The 20446-nt window shown below is 58.2% G+C and overlaps 1 protein-coding gene across 1 annotated transcript in view; it reads right to left on the bottom strand.

The window, feature by feature from the left end:
• Positions 1 to 20238, bottom strand: part of LOC143696113 (uncharacterized) — a 29129-nt gene extending 8891 nt beyond the window's left edge. Inside the window, exons 1-2 of the mRNA XM_077191330.1 lie at positions 19867 to 20238; positions 3362 to 3595 (exon numbers count right to left, since the gene is read on the bottom strand). Of these exons, the coding sequence (XP_077047445.1) occupies positions 3362 to 3595; positions 19867 to 20238 (606 nt within the window). The remainder of the gene's footprint in view (positions 1 to 3361; positions 3596 to 19866) is intronic.
• Between the last annotated feature and the right edge of the window lie 208 nt (positions 20239 to 20446).

The following is a 20446-nucleotide window of genomic DNA, read 5'->3' as shown; positions in this document are numbered from 1 at the left end:
TATTGTTACTTTGTTATGATTTTATATTTTGTAATTTTATATAGTTACATGTTTTATTTATATATTTTATATTTATATATTTATACACATATATATTTGTAATTTTCTATATTTCTATATATTTAATATATAGAAATATTTATAAATATATTACCTATATATTTATGTATTTATATATTTATATATTTATAATTCCAGCCTATTTCTTGTTTCCAGGTCAATTTTCGAGTTTCCCTGGAATTTAATCCCCTTAAAATGTTCCAAATATTCCCTTAAAATATTCCCAATTTCAAACAAAGCAATCCCAGCAACTGCCCCAAAAAAAAACCCTGGGGGCTTTTCTGGAATTTTCCCAAATTTCCTTTGTTTGCTTTATGAGTGGAGTTGGGGGCAAAAAGGGAAATAAATACAAATATAAAATTATAAAATGCAATTTTATAAAAATATCCCAAAGTGATTTATTTTCCTTTCATTTCCTTGGAAAAACTTGAATTCCCAGTTGAAGAAAAAAAATCCCTTTTTTGTGTGTTGGAATCTCCTTCAACCCTTTCAATTCTTTCCTTTCCCATCCCAAAAAAACCCTGGGATAAATCCCAAAAAAAAAGCAAATCCAAGGCTGGGAAAAATAGGGAATTTTTGGGAATTTGAGGATCAGAGAGGCTCAAAACATGAAAATGGGGAAAACTGGGGAAAATGAGAAAATTGGGGGAAATTGGGGGTAAGTTGGGAAAAATTGGGGGAAATAGGGGGAAATTGGGGGGAAAAGGGGGGAAATTGGGGGAAATTGGGGAAATGGGGAAAACAGGAAAAAATGGGGAAAGTTGGGGGAAAATTGGAGAAAATTTGAGAAAATTTGGGGAAAATCAGGTGGAAATTGGGGGAATTGGGGGGAAATTGGGGAAAATTTGCAGAAATTGGGGGAAAATTGGAGGGAAATTGGGGGAATTGGGGAAAAAGAGAGGAAAAAAGGGAAGGGAGAGAGAGGGGCTGAGGAGAAAGGGCGGGAGGAAAAAGAAAAAAGGGAATCTGGTGATGAGCACCCGGCTGGGGAGGGCAGGGCAGGGGGGCCGATGGCTTAATTACCATATTCAAATCTAATTAATTCCCCTTTGCATAAAAAGGCCACGGCGGGCGTGGGACCGGCCCTGCAGATGGAGTCCCAGGATCTGAACCAGCACAGGAGGAGCAGGAGGAGCAGGAGGAGGAGGAAGAAAAGCGGGAGGATGAGGAGGATGAGGAGGAGGAGGAAAAGGATGAGGAGGATGAGGAGGAAAAGCACGAGCAGGATGAGGAGGATGAGGAGGGTGGAGGAGGAAAAGCAGGAGGAGGAGGAGGAGGAGAAAGAGAATGAGGAGGATGAGGAGGAGGATGAGGAGGGTGAGGAGAAGGATGAGGAGGGTTGGGAGGAGGAGGAGGAGAAGGCAGAGGAGGAAAAGGAGAAGGAGGAGGATGAAGAGGATGAGGAGGAGGAGGATGAGGAGGATGAGGAGGATGAGGAGGAGGAAGAGGAGGGTGAGGAGGATGAGGAGGGTGAGGATGAGGAGGATGAGGAGGATGAGGAGGATGAAGATGAGGATGAGGAGGGTGAGGAGGGTGAGGATGATGAGGAGGATGAGGAGGATGAGGAGGATGAGGAGGGTGAGGATGAGGATGAGGATGAGGAAGAGGAGGATGAGGAGGATGAGGAGGATGAGGATAAAGAGGAAGAGGAGGATGAAGATGAGGAGGATGAGGAAGAGGAGGATGAGGATGAGGATGAGGAGGATGAGGATGAGGATGAGGATGAGGATGAGGAGGAAGAGGAGGATGAAGATGAGGATGAGGATGAGGATGAGGAAGAGGAAGAGGATGAGGAGGAAGAGGAGGGTGAAGGTGGCCGCCCAGGGCATGGAGCAGCTGCTGGGGGCACCCGTGGTGGCCTTGGAGGGTTCGAGGCTGGGAACGAAGGGAAAAATGTGGGAGAGGTTTGGAGTTTGGGCCTTTTGAGGCCTCAGGACCAGCTGGGGATCCCAAATCCAGCCCCACCACGGCCCTGGAGGGTTCGAGGCTGGGAATGAAGGGAAAATGTGGGAAAAGTTCCAAATTTCCGGGTTTTGAGGCCTCTCAGGCTCAGCCGGGGCTCCCAAATCCATCCCAGGCTGCAGGGACAGAGCTGACCCCGATCCCGAATGCAGATTCGGGATTTGTGTCCCCAGGGATGGGGGAGAGGAACCCACAGCAAAATCCCAGCCCCACCTGCCCGCATTCCCACCAGGAAAACCCAACCTGCGACACCCAGCCTCATTTTGGGCTGTTTTAGGGGAAAATTGGGATTATTGCCCTCACCCCCCCTGCTTGGGACGAGAAAATCCTGCTGGAAAAATCCAAAAATCCTCACCCCGGGAAAGGTGGAAGTTTTGTTTTTCCTGATGCTTTGGACAGCTCTGCCACGAGGAGGGGAAGGGAAAAGAGAACTCGGAGCAGGGAGGGCCCGGGGGGATGAGGATTCCTCCCCTTGACTGAATCCCCGGGATGGGATCGGCTGCGGGCCCTGCTCATCCCCAGCGCCTGCCCCGAGCTGGGGAACCCCAAGAGCAGCGCCCAGGAAGGGGTTAAACCCCGGGAAAATCGGCATGGAAATGGTTAAACCCCGGGGAAATGGGGCTGGAAGGGATTAAACCCCGGGAAAATGGTTAAACCCCGGGAAAATGGGGCTGGAAAGGGTTAAACCCCGGGGGGGCTAGAAGGGGTTAAACCCCGGGAAAATCGGCATGGAAATGGTTAAACCCCGGGAAAAATGGGGCTGGAAAGGGTTAAACCCCGGGAAAATCGGGTTGGAAATGGTTAAACCCCGGGAAAATCGGGCTGGAAATGGTTAAACCCCGGGAAAATGGTTAAACCCCGGGAAAATGGGGCTGGAAATGGTTAAACCCCGGGAAAATCGGGCTGGAAATGGTTAACCCCCAGGAAATGGGGCTGGAAGGGGTTAAACCCCGGGAAAACCGGGATTGGATGGAGAAGCAGGGGGGAAATGGAGGGAAATTCCCATTTAAGGGGATTAAAGGATGGGTTTGGGCGGTGGAGGGGAGATTTTGCGGTGTAAATTATAAAAGGGAAATGGGGGAAAAGTGGATTTTTTTTGGGATCCCGAACAATCTGGTTTTCCAGCAGCTCCGGCAGGGGGTGGGATCTGGATATTTCCCAGGAGAAATGTCAATAAAATGAGGATAAAAATGGGGGTTTCCCCCAAAAAAATCACAGGAAAAGGATCGGGATGGGGCCTCACTGCTGCTCCCCCAAATCCCTGGGCGAGATCCCACTTGGAAAACCCAATTCAGGGTCTGCAGGAAAGGAGAGGAAAGCGGGAAAACCCCAAACTTACCCCGTCCAGCCCTGGGCAGGGTCCCGCGGGATGGGGCGGGGGCGGCGCGGCCCCAAAGAGCCCCAAAATCCCAGGAAATCGGGAATTCCGGCATTTCCCGGGCAGGAAATCCCAGCCCTCGGCCGCTCCCGGGCTGCTCCAGCCGGGATTTCCGGGATTTGGGATCTTCCCAAGGCTCCGCTCCCGTGCCTGGGGAGGGATGGGGATGGATCGGGGCGAGCTGGGAGCTGGGATCTGTAAAAAATGGGATGAGGGGCTCTGTCAGCTCCAAATCCTGACGGAAAACCTCCAAATTCTGGGATTCGGGGACTTGGGGATTCTGGGATTCTGGGATTTAGAGATTATGGGATTCGGGGATTCAGAGATTCTGGGATTCGGGGATTCTGGGATTTAGAGATTCTGGGATTTGGTGATTCTGACATCCTGGGATTCTGAGATTCTGGGATTCGGGGAATCTGGGATTCTTGGATTCTGGGATTCTGGGATTCTGGGAATCCAGGATTTAGAGATTCTGGGATTTGGTGATTCTGACATCCTGGGATTCTGAGATTCTGGGATTCTGGGACTCTGTGATTCAGAGATTCCGACATTCTGGGATTTTGGGATTCTGGGATTCTGGGAATCTAGGATTTAGATTCTGGGATTTGGTGATTCTGACATCCTGGGATTCTGAGATTATGGGACTCTGTGATCCAGAGATTCTGGGATTCTGTGACTCAGAGATTCTGAGATTCTGGGATTCTGGGATTCTGTGATTCAGAGATTCTGGGATTTGGGGATTCTGGGATTCTGGGATTCTGTGATTCAGAGATTCAGAGATTCTGGGATTTGGGGATTCAGAGATTCTGGGATTTTGGGATTCTGGGATTCTGGCAGTGCTGACATTCAAGGAGCACATGGAATTGTGTTTCCCCAAATTCCAGCCTGCCGGTCGGGCTCCCCGCGTGCTGGGGGACCCTGCTGGCTGCCAGGCACTGCAGGGACATCTGGCCACCAGCCCAGGCCCTCCCAGGGGTCACGGCGGGGTCGGAACGTCGGGAAAATCCCAAATCCCAACGCGCCAGGAGCTCCCGGCATTCCCAGCCCGGTGACGTCCCCAGGTGACAGCAGCAGCCACCAGCCCAGCCTGGAGGTGACACCTCGGGAGCACAAACAGCTCCCTGCCCCTTCTGGGGGTTCAGCGAAGGATGGGCCCTTCCAGCAGGTTCCATCCTGATCCCAAATCCCTCCTTTCCAGGACACTTCCCTGTCGGCTTTTTGGGTAGGATTGGCCCTTCCAGCAGGTTCCATCCTGATCCCAAATCCCTCCTTCCCTGTCAGTTTTTAGGGTAGGATTGGCCTTTCCAGCAGGTTCCATCCTGATCCCAAATCCCCTTTTTCCAGAACATTTCCCTGCTGCTTTTTAGGGTTCCTGCATAGGATGGGCCCTTCCAGCAGGTTCCACCCCGACCCCACATCCCTCCTTCCCTGTGGGTTTTTAGGGTTGAGGTTCCTGTGTAGGATGAGCCCCTCAGTGGTTCCATCCCCACCCCACATCCCTCTTTTCCGGAACATTTTCCTGCCCGTTTTTAGGGTAGGATCGGCCTTTCCAGCAGGTTCCATCACCACCCCACATCCCTCTTTTCCGGAACATTTTCCTGTCGGTTTTTAGGATGCAGATTCGTGTGTAGGACAAGCTCCCCGGTGAGCTCCATCCCGACCCCAAATCTCCTTTCCCAGAACATTCCCCGCTGTTTTTTAGGGTTCCCGTGTAGGATGAGCCTTCCCAGCAGGTTCCACCCTGACCCCAAATCCCCTTTTCCCAGAACATTTCCCGCTGTTTTTTAGGGTTCCCGTGTAGGATGAGCCTTCCCAGCAGGTTCCACCCCGACCCCAAATCCCCTTTCCTGGAACATTTTCCCGCTGTTTTTTAGGGTTCCCGTGTAGGATGAGCCTTCCCAGCAGGTTCCACCCCGACCCCAAATCCCCTTTCCCGGAACATTTTCCCGCTGTTTTTTAGGGTTCCTGCACAGAACGGCCCCCCCCGAGGGGCTCCCACCCCGGCCCCATCCCGGGCGCTGCGGGGCGGAACCGGGCGGCTCCGGGGAGAGGCGGCGGGGACCGAGGGGATGATTAGGGTGGCCCGCGGAGTAATTATCTCATTGGGCAACTAATACCCTTTCAAGCGGAGCGGGGTGGGGAAGCATTGTTCGGGCCGAGGGATTACATCAACCCGCCCGAGCAGACAATGCGCTCCCCCTGGGAAGAGCAGCTCAGCCCCGGGGGACGGCAGGAGGCGCGGCCCGAGCTGTCTCAATTAGCGGCTGTCCCGCCGCGGAACGGGGTGGCGGGGGCTCCTCGGGGGGCCCGGGGGCACCTTCAGCATCCTTAACCCTTCGCGGGCATTTCGGCCCTGCGGGGACAGCGGGATGCCAGCAGGGCTGGCTGCGTCCCCTCCTCCCCCGGCGTGCTGCGGGAGGAAGAACGCGGCCTCGTTTTCCCCTTTTCCCTTTTACTCGTTTTCTCGTTTTCTCGTTTTCCCGTTTTCCCGTTTTCCCCTTTTCCCTTTTTCTCGTTTTCTCATTTTCTCGTTTTCCCTTTTTCCCGTTTTCCCGTTTTCTCGTTTTCTTGCCGTGTTTTGCCTCCTCAGAGCTCAGTGCCAGCCCCTTCCAGCCTCCCCGCGCTGTCCTCGCATCGGGCTGGGGACAGCGCGGTGGCACGGCAGTGTCCCCAGGGCCAAACAGCGGCGCGGGGGGGGCACGAAAACAGCCCTGGCACCGGTACCGGGGCACGAAAACAGCCCTGGCACCGGTACCGGGGCACGGCAGCTCCACCGGGGGCTCGGCAGCTCCACCGGGGGCACCGCAGCCCCTCCATCCCTCAGTGGGCACCGCAGTTCCCCAATCCCGGGGGGCACCGCAGCCCCTCCGGGGGCACCGCAGCCCCTCTGGGGGGCACCGCAGCCCCTCCATCCCCCGGGCCCGGCCGTGCCCGGCGCTGGGGCCGCTCGGGGCCGGCTCCGCGCTCGCTCAGCCGTGAGGCCGCCGCGCCAGGTTAGCGGCGGGGCGAGGGGCCGGCCCCACCTGGCCCTCGCCATCCGTGGGGTGATTAAACACGGGGCTCCCAGCTGCCATACATTTTTAAATAAATGAATAATACATAGCGGGGGTGATAAATAAATAACGGCCGTACATTTGAACTTAGCCTCTGAGAAAATCCTTTTAGTTCAAAAGGAGCGGGGCGCTCGGAAAGGGGAGCCCATGCATTTTGAATGGGCTGCCATGGAGTGTCAGCGACCGGCGGCGGAGACGAGGGGGAGGGAGGGAGGGAGGAGGAAAAGAGGGGAAGGGGGAAGGAGGAACAACTTGGGAAGGAGGAAAAGAGGGAAAGAGGAACAGCTCGGGGAGGAGGGAAAGAGGAAAAGAGGGAAAGGGGGAAAGTGGGAAAGAGAAAAGAGAAAAATAGGGAAGGAGGAAAGAGGAAAAGAGGGAAGGAGGAAAAGTGGGAAGGAGAGAGAAGAAAAGAGGGAAGGTGGAAAAGAGGAAGAGGGAAAGAGCAAAAAAGGGAAAGAGGAGAAGAGGAAGGAAGGAAGGAAGGAAGGAAGGAAGGAAGGAAGGAAGGAAGGAAGGAAGGAAGGAAGGAAGGAAGGAAGGAAGGAAGGAAGGAAGGAAGGAAGGAAGGAAGGAAGGAAGGAAGGAAGGAAGGAAGGAAGGAAGGAAGGAAGGAAGGAAGGAAGGAAGGAAGGAAGGAAGGAAGGAAGGAAGGAAGGAAGGAAGGAAGGAAGGAAGGAAGGAAGGAAGGAAGGAAGGAAGGAAGGAAGGAAGGAAGGAAGGAAGGAAGGAAGGAAGGAAGGAAGGAAGGAAGGAAGGAAGGAAGGAAGGAAGGAAGGAAGGAAGGAAGGAAGGAAGGAAGGAAGGAAGGAAGGAAGGAAGGAAGGAAGGAAGGAAGGAAGGAAGGAAGGAAGGAAGGAAGGATGGATCCCCATCTCCTCCCCCAGAGGTCTGAGTCCCCTCCTGCCCCATCTCCCGACCCCTCCGCTCTCCCCGGCTGGGCCCGGGCCCTGCCGCCCCCTCCCGGTCCCGTCTGCAGCAGCTGCCGGCCCCGAGCGCCGCCGCCCGGCTCGGCCCTGGTCGGGTGCGGGGAGAGCCGGGACAGGGGCGGGAGGGACGGAAAATAGAACAACAAAAACCCAACAAAACCCCAAAATAAACCACGAACCCCAAACAGCCCGGGGTGCCGGCAGCAGGATTTCCATCTGCCCCCATCTCCCCCAAAAGGGGGAATCTCCATCCTCCCCCATCCTGAGAGGGGCTGCTCCATCCCAACACCTCCCAGGATGGGGAAATTTCAATCTCCCCCCATCCTCAAGGGGAAATTTCCATCTCCTCCCATCTCAGCCCCTCCAAAAGGGGGGAATCTCCATCCTCCTCCCATTCCATCGTCCCCCAAGATGGGGAAATTTCAATCTCCCCCCATCCCAAGAGGAAATTTCCATCTCCCCCATCTCATCGTCCCCTAAAGGGGGAAATCTCCATCCTCAATCCACCTCCACATCCCCCAAGAGGTGTAAATCTCCATCCTGCCCATCACACCATCTCCCAAAAGGGCGAAATTTTTGGAATCTCCATCCTGCCCATCACACCACCCCCCACAAATGGGGAATTTTTTGGAATCTCCATCCTCCCCATCACACCACCCCAAAAAGGGGGAATTTTTGGAATTTCCATACTGGTCATCACACCACCCCCAAAAGGACTGGGAATTTTTTGGCATCTCCATCCTCCCCATCACACCCTCCCCCAAAAAGGGAATTTTTTGGAATCTCCATCCTCCCCATCACACCCTCCCCCAAATGATTGGGAATTTTTTGGCCTCTCCATCCCGCGGGCGGCACGGGGAGGGTCCGAGCGGCGCTGGGGCCGGCGGGGGAGGCCCGGTGAGTGTCAGAGCGTGCGCGCTCTGCCGGGGCTGCGGCGGGCGCCGCGCGGGGCTCGGGCTCTGTGAGCGCCGCTGACCCCGCCGGGAGGGCTCGGGCTCCTTCCCCGGCCGCGCTGCTCCGGGCGTGGGAAAAAGGCCCGGGCTCTTTTCACAGCTGTTCTCGCTGCTGCACTGAGCTAATGGAGGGGCTCCCTCCCCTCCCTCCCCTCCCTCCCCTCCCTCGCCTCCTTCCCCGCCGGCTTTTCAGGCCTTGAGCGCCAAAAAAAAAAAAAAAAAAAAAAACAGAAGGAGAAAAAAAAAAACCAAAACAAAAAAAGCCCATTCAGGAGTGGCTAAAAGCACAAAACCACAAAACAAACCACAAACCCACAAAAAAACCCACAAAACCACAAAAAAACCCCACAAAACCACAAAAACCCCACAAAACCACAAAAAACCCCACAAAACCACAAAAAAACCCACATAACCACAAAAAACCCCCACAAAACCACAAAAAAACCCACAAAACCACAAAAACCCCACAAAACCACAAAAAAACCCACAAAACCACAAACCCACACCCCATTGTTCCCAGAGAGCAGCAGAGCACCAGGCGAGGGGCGCACACGCGTGTGCAAGGGTGGGGACACAGGTGGGCAAAGCCAGGGATGCACACGCGTGTGCAAGGCAGGGACACACAGGTGTGCAAAGGCAGGGATGCACACGCGTGTGCAAGGGTGGGGACACAGGTGTGCAAGGCCAGGGATGCACACGCGTGTGCAAGGCCGGGGTGAGCACGTGTGGCCCCTCCAAGGTCTGGGAAGTGCAGCTGGGGAGGGGATTTCAGCCCTAAAGAGAGGTTTGGGAATGGGGAATGGGGAACGGGGAATGGGGAATGGGGAATGGGGTTTGGGAATGGGGAATGCGGTTTGGGAATGGGGTTTGGGAATGGGGTTTGGGGTTTGGGGTTTGGGGTTCAGGAATGGGGAATGGGGTTTGGGGTTCGGGAGGTTCCCGGTGTTGGGGTCTCTGTCCCCCTCCCCAGGCTGGCCCTGATGTTGGGATGTTTGGGTTTGGGGTTAGAAATGGGCTTTGGAAAGGGGCAGAGCTCGGGGTTGGTGTGGAAGCACAGAGGGGAGGGGATGCAGGGATGGTGACCCTGCTGTCCTACAGGACACGGCCTGGGGACCCCAAAATCCCCATCTTTGACTGCACTCCACGCTTCAGGACCCAAAAACCCCAATCCCTGCACGCCTCGGCCACGGGGACCCCAGAACCCCCTAGAGCAGCACCAGGCTCGTGGTTTTCATTAGAAATAAATAAATCCATTTCTGGTGGTGGCAGAGGAAACCTCGAAAACACCACCCCCAAAGCTCCCCCAGCAAAACCCTCCGGCAGAATTTTAATTTTTATTATTTTTAATTTTATTTTTATTTTTAATTTTAAATTCTTAAAATTTTTATTTTATTTTAATTTTATTTTAATTTTATTTTAATTTTTATATTTTATTTAATTGTTATTGTTAGTGTTAGTGTTAGTGTTATTTTCTTTATTTTTATTTTTATCTTTATCTTTATTTTTATTATTTCTATTAATTTCTAATTTTAAATTTTATATTTTATAATTTCTATTATTTAAATTATTATTATTATTATTATTGTTATTATTATTTTATTTTTACTTTAAAATATTTTTATTATTTCATTTAATTTCATTTCCATTTTTACTTTTAATATCATTTTCCTTTTCATTTCTGTTTTGAAGCACTCGGGTTTGTTTTTCCCTCTGACACGGGAGCAGCCGGACGGACACACGGACACGGCGACGTCCCCGGGTGCTTTTCCCGCCTGACCTTTCCCGGTGGCTCCTGATCAGATCCTTTGTGACACGAGCGGGGCCGGGGACACCTCCCGTGGCCACGAGCGCGTCCCTGTCCCCACGAGCGCGTCCCTGTCCCCACGAGCGCGTCCCTGTCCCCACGAGCGTGTCCCTGTCCCCACGAGGGCGTCCCTGTCCCCACGAGCGCGTCCCTGTCCCCACGAGCGCGTCCCTGTCCCCACGAGCGTGTCCCTGTCACCATGAGCGTGTCCCTGTCACCACGAGCGCGTCCCTGTCCCCACGAGCGTGTCCCTGTCACCTGCCATTAGCGCAACGGGGCCGCGCCACCGTGCTCCTTCCGCACCAGCAACGGCGCCGGCGCCAGCCTGGGGGTGCCCGCGGCGCCCTGAAATCCCAGGGAAATACCATGGAAATATCCCATGGAAATACCATGGAGATCCCATGGAAATCCCATGGAAATCCTATGAAAATATCCCAGGGAAATACCATGGAGATCCCATGGAAATATCCCATGGAGATCCCATGGAAATTCCCTGGAAATATCCCATGGAGATCCCATGGAAATATCCCATGGAAATCCCATGGAAATTCCCTGGAAATATCCCATGGAAATCCCAGGGAGATCCCATGGAGATCCCATGGAAATATCCCATGGAAATCCCATGGAGATCCCATGGAGATCCTATGGAAATATCCCATGGAAAGTCCCATGGAAACCCCATTGAAATCCCATGGAAATATCCCATGGAAATCCCATCAAATTATCCCATAGAAATCCTGTGGATTTGGATTTAGGTTTGGATTTTGATTTGGGTTTGATTTGGTTTTGGATTTAGGTTTGGATTTAGGTTTGGATTTAGGTTTGGATTTAGGTTTGCATTTAGGTTTGGATTTAGGTTTGGATTTGGGTTTGGATTTGGGTTTGGGTTTGATTAGTGTTTGGGTTTCGGTTTGATTTGTGTTTGGGTTTGGTTTTGGATTTAGGTTTGGATTTGGGTTTGGATTTGGGTTTGATTTGGGTTTGATTTAGGTTTGGATTTGGGTTTGGATTTGGTTTTGGATTTAGGTTTGGATTTAGGTTTGGATTTGGGTTTGGATTTGGGTTTGGGTTTGATTAGTGTTTGGGTTTGGGTTTGATTAGTGTTTGGGTTTGGGTTTGATTTGTGTTTGGATTTGGGTTTGGATTTGGGTTTGGGTTTGATTAGTGTTTGGGTTTGGGTTTGATTAGTGTTTGGGTTTGGGTTTGGTTTGGGTTTGGGTTTGGTTTTGGATTTAGGTTTGGATTTGGGTTTGGTTTGTGTTTGTGTTTGGGTTTGATTAGTGTTTGGGTTTGATTAGTGTTTGTGTTTGTGTTTGGGTTTGGGTTTGCAGGGGGACACAGCGCAGCCCCCCCAAAGCCGTGTCCGGGGCGCCACTGACCCCAGCTCCTGTTCCCAGCCCAGGCCGAGCTCCTGCTCCTCCTGTTTTCAGCATTCCCATCACCCGGAGCGTTCCCAGCCCTCCTTCCCGGCATTCCCGCTTTTCCCGGCTGCTTTGGACTTCCCCGCCCCGCACAGCCCTGGAGTTTCCATAGAAACATGAAGATATTAAACTGTAAATAATAATTTCTCCATTAAAAAATAAATAAAATAAAATAAAAAACCAGAGCGAGAACGCGCGGCTGCAGCAGGTGGGGCTGGGAACGGAGATCCAAGGAACTGATCCCAGAAATCCGGGGGAGAAATCCTGAACTTCTGGAAGCAGATCCCGATGTCCTGGGCCTGTCCCTGCACTTGGGGTCCCCCCATCCCAGCTGGGTTCAGCTCCATCCCTCCAGCACTGCCGGGGTTTCCCACCTCTCCCTCCTCCTCCTCCTCCTCCTCCTCCTCCTCCTCCTCCTCCAGCCCCTGATTTTTCCAGCCTGGAATTTCCATCCATGAAAAATCTAAAGAGTAAAAATCCAGGATCTTCCATCAGCAGCTAAAGAGTAAAAATCCAGGGTCTTCCCCAACCCAACGGGGAGGAATTGTTCTTCACCATAGCCAGGGCTCTGCTGGTTCCTAAATTAAGCTCAGCTTAAACCCGTTGCTGGATTTTCCGTTCCCTCCATTCCCGAAATGGTTTTGTCCAAGGTTTCCACCCTTTTGTGTCCCTTTTTATCATAAATGATTTTTTTCCTCTGCCTCGCTGCTGTCAGGTTGAGGAATCGTCAGTTTGGGGTGGGAAATGTCAGGGCTGGAGGGTGGCACCGGCTGCGGGCCCAGGGATGGGGAAATTCAGGATTTGAGGTTAAAATCAGGTGCCAGGAGCTCTGGGAATGATGCTGGTCGTGTGGACAGCTCCCAACTCCCATTCCCAATAAGATCCTGGGTATTGTGCTGCTGGCGGGAAGGTCGGGTTATTTTTGGGGTTTTTGGCTGATCCCATCACCAGCTGCCTCCTCTCGCACCCCAAACCTGGCACCGCTCACCCCAGGGCTCCTCTTCATCCCAACCTCAATCCCAAAGCACCATCCCAGCATCCCAAAAACGGAGCCATTCCCATCCTCAGGGGATTTTGGGAGCACCCCCTTGCCCCCTCCTCGCTCTGCTGTGCTGGGTTTGGGGTGCTCACCCCAAATCCTCTCCCAGTGCTGGGAATCAGAACTGGAGATTCCCAGCTCATCCCAAATCCGTCAGCAGCCCAGGACAGAGATTCCCAGCTCATCCCAAATCCATCATCACTGCCCAGGATGGAGATTCCCAGTTTATCCCAAATCCATGGCTGGGAATCAGGATGGAGATTCCCAGCTCATCCCAGATCCTCTCCCAGTGCTGGAAATCAGAACTGGAGATTCCCGGTTTATCCCAAACCCATCTCTGCCCAGGGCTGGGATCCCCCCTGCCCCCAGAGTGTCCGTTCCCCCGGGAGCTGCAGGATTATCCCCTGGGAACATCCCCTGGGAACATCCCCTGGGAACCTCCCCCGGGAACATCCCGGGAGCGAGATTGCAGCTCAGGGCCCGATGGGGACGAGGAAGGAGATGGAATTAAAGGGAAATAATGAGAATTCCTTCAGCCAGGCCGGGGAATGAGCCGGGGATTGACGGCCCCGCTTTTCCAGCAGCTCCCACCAAACCCCGCGGGGCGGCCCCGGATCCTGCGGGGCTGAGCCGCGCACAGGGTGACAATGACAGTGACACCCCCAGGGTGACAATGACAGTGCCATTGGCAGTGCCACCCCCAGGGTGACAATGGCAGTGCCATGCCCACGGTGACATTGGCAGTGACACCCCCATGGTACCATTGGCAGTGCCATGCCCAGGGTGACAATGACAGTGCCATGCCCACAGTGACATCGGCAGTGCCACCCCAGAGTGCCATTGGTAGTGCCACCCCAGGGTGACAATGACAGTGCCACCTGCACGGTGACATTGGCAGTGCCATCCCCCCAGTGCCATTGGCAGTGCCATGCCCAGGGTGCCATTGGCGGTGCCATGCCCAGGGTGACATTGGCAGTGCCACCCCCAGGGTGACATTGGCAGTGCCATGCCCAGGGTGACAATGGCAGTGCCACCCCCAGGGTGACATTGGCAGTGACATTGCCAGTGCCACTCCAGGGTGACAATGACAGTGCCACCCCCAGGGTGACAATGGCAGTGCCACCTGCATGGTGACAATGACAGTGCCATCCCCACAGTGCCATTGGCAGTGCCATGCCCAGGGTGACATTGGCAGTGTCACCCCCAGGGTGACACTGGCAGGGCCATTGGCAGTGCCACCCTGCTGTCCCAAACAGGCTCCATCCCTGCCCACAAACACCACAACCCCTCGGCGGTTTCCCCTCCACCCCACACACACAGGCCACAATATTTTCCTTTTTTTTTTTTTGCCGGGGAGAAAATCTGAAATATTCCACTGGGGAATAAAAACACTGAAAATTAAAAACTTCTCTGGGAAAAAAAAAAAAAATTAAAAAATAAAAAAAAAAAAAAAAAGGCACAGAGGCCTGGAATAAACCTGAAAGGCTCCTTTTCTCTCTGTGCCTTGGCTCGCACACCCTGCAATTGGCTGCTTCCCTGGAATAGATTCCGTTGCTATGAGACCAAGTTTGCTTTTAACGAACCCCAGAAAATTAATGGTATTCAGCAGATAAGTCCTTAAAGTGGAACCTATTTTAAGAAATTCCTGCTAAATGGTTTACAAGTAGTCAGGAGGGAGGGGAAGGTTTTGGAGCCCATCCCCTCCCCTGGCTGCTCCCAGCTGGGGCAGAGGGGGGGATCCGGGGCTGTTTTGGGATTGGGAGTGGGAGAGCTGAGGGTGGCACTGGTTCTGTGTCTCTCCCAGGGTGGCACAGCCGCCCCTGGCTGTCCCCAGCTGTCCCCATCAGCCTCAGGAACTCGGGGATTCTCTGCCCAGACCCACACGGGAGCTGCGGGATCAGAGCAGGGAGAGCCGGGGAGGGAGAAGGGCAAAGCTGCTCTGGCAGCGCCTGGGGACAGCAGAGGGCCCGGGGAAGGGCCCTGTGCCCGTGCAGGGTGGCAGCGCCCCCGGACCGGGCGCGTTTCCCTCGGGATCGGGGCCAAGGCGCCGCCGTCCCGGCCTCAGCCCCTGTGGGACCCCCAGGGGGACTGGGAATCGCTTCCTCTTCACCCCACAGCACATTTTGGGGTGTCTGGGGCTGCCCCTGCTTCATCCCACAGCACAAACACACCCCAGGGCCTCCCCGCCCAAGGAAGGCCCCAAACTGGGTGAGCTCAGGGGTGCCAGGGGTGGATCCCAGGGATGGATCCCAGGGATGGATCCCAGGGATGGGTCCAGGACAGGAAATCTGCTCCTCTCCTGGCCAAACCTGTTGATTTCCCCCCAGATTCCTCCTCTGCTGCAGCCCCAGGGTGGAAGAGGAAAAAAACCCCTCAGGGGAGTCAGGGAGAGAGGATGGAGAGAGGGACTGGGGCCTTGGGCTGGTTCCTTTTCCACCTTTCCCGTTTCCCAATCCCAGCCGGGCATTGCTGCTCCAAAGTCCCCACGGCGAGGGAGGGGTGGAGCTGTCCCCGTGCTGTTCCTGCAGCCCAGGCCGATCCTAAAGCGTTTTTAGCTCATGGATTTGTCCGGATCATCTCCACCTCCCTCTCTGGAGCGGCACTGAGGGCCCTCCCTCGGGCTGCACCCCAAAACCCGCCCTGGAAATTCCTGGGGTTACAGGGAACAACGGGGGCACGGATCAACCTTTGGGGTCACCACTGAGGGCCCTCCCTCGGGCTGCACCCCAAAACCTCCCTGGAAATTCCTGGGGTTACAGGGAACAACAGGGGCACGGATCAACCTTTGGGGTCACCACTGAGGGCCCTCCCTCGGGCTGCACCCCAAAACCTCCCTGGAAATTCCTGGGGTTACAGGGAACAACAGGGGCACGGATCAACCTTTGGGGTCACCAAACTTCCCCCGGCACGGCCTTCCTGGCATTCCCAGGTACAACAGGGGCACGGATCAACCTTTGGAATCGCCCCTTGGAGCCGTCCCTCGCCCCAGCCCCGTCCTTGGGGCTGACCCCGCATCCCTGAGCGGGGAGGAGCGGGAGGGAAGGAGGATCCCAAACCCAGCGGGATCCTGGAGGGATCTGAGCCCCAGGATGCTCCCAAACCCCTCTCTGGAAGAACAAAGCTGCGATCTCTCCGCAGACACGGCCACGAGCGGCGATGATTTATTTCCCTTCCCCGGCAGATAAATCGGCCTCGGGAACGGGGCTGGTGCTAAATTAAAATTTGCATGCTGTAATATATTTAAGCAACTTTCCTTCCACCCGGTTATAAACAGCGTTTCTCAGGGGGTTCTTTCGGAGCTGGCCCCGTTTCATTTATCTCCAGCACCAGTTAATTGTCGGGGTGGAAATTAAAACCACAGTGGCAAAAAAAAAAAAAAAAGAAAAAAGGAAAAAAAAATTAAAATTAAAAAGAAAAAAATTTTAAAAAAACTAAAGGGAAAAAAATGTAAAAAAGAGGAAAAATTAATAAAATAAAAGCACCAGGGTTGGAGGTTGGAAGTGAAATCCCCAGCCAGGCAGAGGCACCAGCTCTGGGCCTGGGTAGGAAGCGATGAAAGGCAAAATCCCATGGAGGCCGCGGGGCTGGAGGCTCGGGGAGCCCGGCGGGCAGCGAGGCCCTGGCTCCTGGAGGACGGCGGGAGGGTTTTTACATTCGGTTCTCTAGCTTTATGATATCACATACACTCATACAGCTAGATAACCAAAGAGAAAAACCCCCCCAGCTCTGCAGCCATCAGCCCTCGGCCCCCGAGCTTCGTCCCCTTGGTGCCACCACGGCGGAAAGCCCAGGGGGGCACAGCAGGGATGGGCTGCGGTGCCTTGTGATGTGGCACAGCCACCCCCGTGCCCAGCCCAGAGCCCCGGGGCAAGGCTGGGGCCCCCAAAAGGAGCAGGACCCCAAAGCGGCTCAGCCTGGGGGTGGCACGGGACAGGCGCGGCACAGGGGGGGCACAGGGCAGGGGTGGCATGGGACAGGGATGACACGGGACATGGATGGCATGGGGAAGAGATGGCATGGGACATGGATGGCACAGGGACAGGGATGGCACAGCTCAGGGATGGCACGGGGCAGAGGTGGCACAGATCAGGGATGGCACAGCTCAGGGATGGCACGGGACAGAGGTGGCACAGCTCAGGGATGGCACAGATCAGGGATGGCACAGGGACAGGTATGGCACAGCTCAGGGATGGCACAGATCAGGGATGGCACAGCTCAGGGATGGCACGGGACATAAATGGCACAGCTCAGGGATGGCACCACGTGTCCCCCCAGGGACAGCCCCACAGTCAGGCCCAGGGAGCTGCCGGGTCCTTGCCAGCCCCAGACTCGCCCCCAGCCCCAGCCCAGTCCCACCGGCCAATTCCCGGAGTTTTTGGCACGGAACTGCTGAGTCAGGAAATCGCCCGGGCAGGGACGGGCCGAGCCCGAAAGGGCCCCCGGGGGTCCCCCCGCGCTCTTCTCCTCTTCCTCCCCTTCCTCCCACATCCTCTCCCGGCTGCCCGGCGCTTCAAACCCGGCAGGGACCCCGCACCTCCCGCGGGAATTTCCCGGGGGGTCACCCTGAGGGCCCCGGGATGGCCCCGTCCCCACCGGGGGGCTCCGGGCAGGGCCCCGGTACCGGCGGGGCGGGGGCTCCTCCCGGGGAGCTCCGGCCGCTCGGACGGAAACTCGGCGGAGCGGCTGCCCCGGTGCCCAACGGGAGAGCCCCGGAAGGGTCCCGGGAGGGCTCCCGGGGCGGGGGTACCTGCGCATCCCGCGGCTGCCGTCGGCTCCGGGTCAGCGCATCCTTGCCGGGCTGGCGGGGAACGGAGGAGGCTCGGCCCGGGGACGGGGATGGGGACGGGGACGGGGACGGGGATGGGGATGGGGATGGGGATGGGGGCGGCCATCCCCGCCCGGTGCCGGTGCCGGTGCCGGTGCCTCTCCCGCTGCCCGGCGTCTCCGGGACCTGCCTCTAAAGTTGAGGCAGAGTCAGCGGCGCGGCGCTGGCTGGAGGGCGGGGGAGGGCGGGAGGAGGGACGGGGCGGCCGGCGGGGACAAAGCCCGAGCGGCGGGGCTGGGACAGCCCGGGCGTGGGGCCGGGGCAGGGGTCACCCCCCCGGCAGGGGCTGCGCCATTCGCCACGGCCGCCGCCGTCCCCGGGGGCCGCTCCGTCTGCTCGGGCCGGGCCCCCCCGGTGGCGGCCGCCCGCCGCAGCCGGCCCGCCCCGTCGGGGAGGCGGCGGTGCCCCGGGGCTAACCCCGCTCGGGCCGGCGCTGCCGGAGCCGCCCCCCGGGCCAGGCTGGGCTCAAACCCCCGTGCCCGGGAGGAGGAGCGGCCGCGGGGGCGGGGGCGGCCGGGCCCGTCCCTCCCGTCGGGGCTGCGCTCACGGGAGCCGCTTGCAGAGGGGACATTTGGGAGACGCTCGGGAGCCGAGCGGGGCTCGAACAACCCGTTATCCCCGGAGGAACGGAGCCCACCGACGGGCCGGGCCTCGGCCGCGGAGAAACCCCCCCGGGCCGGGAGAAAGCGCGGCCGCGGCTCGGGGGGGCGGCGGGGCAGAGCCCGGGGCGCGGGGCCCAGGTCCGGCTCCACGTCCCCCCCGTGCGGCCGCCCGGGGCCGGTCCCCGCCGCCGCTGCCCGGTGCGGGCGCCGCGCTCCGCTCTCCCGGGGCCCCCGGGGCAGCAGCGGCCGGGCCGGGGCACAGGAGCCCTTCCCGGGAGCCTCACCGGGGCACGGCCGTGACCCCTGCGGGCACGGACCACGCCAAGGTGCCCGGGCTCACCGGAGCACACGCAGCGCTCGTGTCTCCGGTGCATCCTCACACCCATGGTCACACTCGCCCAGGTGCCCGCACGCCCCCGCACACGAGCCCAGAGCCACGCGGGGTCCCCGAATGCGCCCCCGGTTGTTCCCGGGCTCGTCGCGTCCCCGGTTCCCCGGCCTGGCCCTGCCCCGCGGGCTCCGCAGCGCTCCCGGGGCCGCCTCATGGCGCCGAGCCCCGGTGAAACGGCGGAAAACGAAACCAACCGGCGGCCCGGGCACGGTGGCGGGGCTGTGGCCCGGCCATGTACACCGGGAGCGGCGGCTCGGGCTGGGCGGCGGGGCCCGGCTCCCGCTCCCGGTGCTTCGATTTCGGGAGGGAGGCAGAGATCCGACCCCGGCCCTGCTGCCCGCACTCGGCCTTTTATATACCCACACACCTACACAGATGGAATCTATAGAATATATGGAATATACGGAATATATGGAATCTATAGAATATATGGAATATGTGGAATCTGTAGAATATATGGAATCTATAGAATATATGGAATACATGGAATACCCGCGCGGGAAGGAACGGCGGCGCCGGCGGAAATGCCAACCCGCCAGCACCGGGGGCTCCCCGGGAGCAGCGGGGCTCTCTGTCCCTCGCCGGGCACACCAAGGGCCGGGCAGCCCTTGGTCGGAGCCCCCCAAAATGCCAGCGGCGGCCGCAGCATCGCGGGGAGCGAGCGGAGCCTCCTCCCGCCGCCGCCGGGCACCGGGGACCGGGCACCGGCCCCGCCGCTCTCCGTGGTGCTGAACGGCGGCCGCGCCGCCCCCGGGGCCGTGCGGGGTCGTGCCTCCTCCGTCCTTCTCTCACCGAGCTGCCGCTAATTGATTATCATTGTTATGGCTATTAATTACTATCGTTACCGTCCCCGCGGCTCCGCGGCGCGGCCGAGCGCGGGCAGCGGGGACGCGGTGCCAGCGGTGCCCAATTCCCGGCTCGTCCCCCGCAACGGCCCCGGTGCTGCTGCCCGCCGTCCTCCCCACGCTCCGCGCCCCGCGTGGGCCGAGCCGCCGCCGTTACCTCCCAACCGGGGCTCCGAAATTCCGCCCTGGCCGCGGGCGGCCCCGGCCCCGCCGCCGCCGGTGCCCGCCGCGCTGCCCACGGCTCGGTGCCGTTTGCCCGAAGGGTAAAACCCAGCAACGAGCGCCGAGGGAACGAACGGCGCCGGCGGAGCCTCGCCGCCGCCCCGGGAGCCGCTCCGGCCCGGGCCCGGTACCGGGAGGGGCCGCTCGGGCAGCGGGGGCGCCGCCGGTGCCGCTCCCACCGCGCAGGGCCCCGCTGGCACCGCGCAGGGCCCGGGCGGGCCGCGGGGCCCCGGTTCGCCCCCGCCGGTCTCCGGTGCCCGCCGGGCACTGCTCGGCGGCCCCGGGAGGCGCGGGGGGAGCCGGGCACCGGCGGCACCGGGGGAGCGGCGGCCCCACGCGTGTGCGCGCCGGGGGCTGCACCGGGCCCGCTCCTCCCGACACTTACCGACTGCTCGCCCGCCTGTACCCGGTTCCCCGGCGGCTGCGGGCGCTGGGCCGGCCCCGGCGCCTCCGGTGCCCCGTTCTGCCCTCGCCCAGACCCCCGTGTGCATGAAATACCTTCACTACAGCAGCCATGTTGGGCTCCGGTGCGAGCGCGGCTCTCGCCGCAGGAACCGGCGGCCGCCTCGGCGGGAGGCAGCGCGGCGGAGCTCGGCGCGGGGGCCCCGCTTCCCCCCCGGAGCACCGGAGCCCCGGCAGCCCGGCCGGCCGCGGGGCCCCGTCCCAGCGCACCGAGCGGCGCCGCCGGGGCCGGGCCGGGAAGTTGCCGCCGTTCCCGGTAACGCCACCAGCTGCGGGTCCCGCACCTGCCACGCATCCCTCCGGTGCTACCGGCCGCGTCCCGGGGCTGCCGCCGCGGAGGAGCTGGGGGGAGCCGCCGTTACCTCCGCCTCGCCCGGGTCCGGTGCCCGCGACGCCGCTCGGCCGTGCCCACCTGGGGAGGGAAAGAGAGAAACGCGTCAGGAGCGGCCGCCGCCACGGCTCCAACTTGGAGCAACTTTGGCGGCGAGGCCGGCGGCGGGGGC

Source organism: Agelaius phoeniceus, chromosome 29 (genome assembly GCF_051311805.1).
Source record: "Agelaius phoeniceus isolate bAgePho1 chromosome 29, bAgePho1.hap1, whole genome shotgun sequence".
Classification (NCBI taxonomy): domain Eukaryota; kingdom Metazoa; phylum Chordata; class Aves; order Passeriformes; family Icteridae; genus Agelaius; species Agelaius phoeniceus.
The sequence above is the reverse complement of the archived record's forward strand: the minus strand, read 5'-3'. Positions and strand labels throughout refer to the sequence as shown.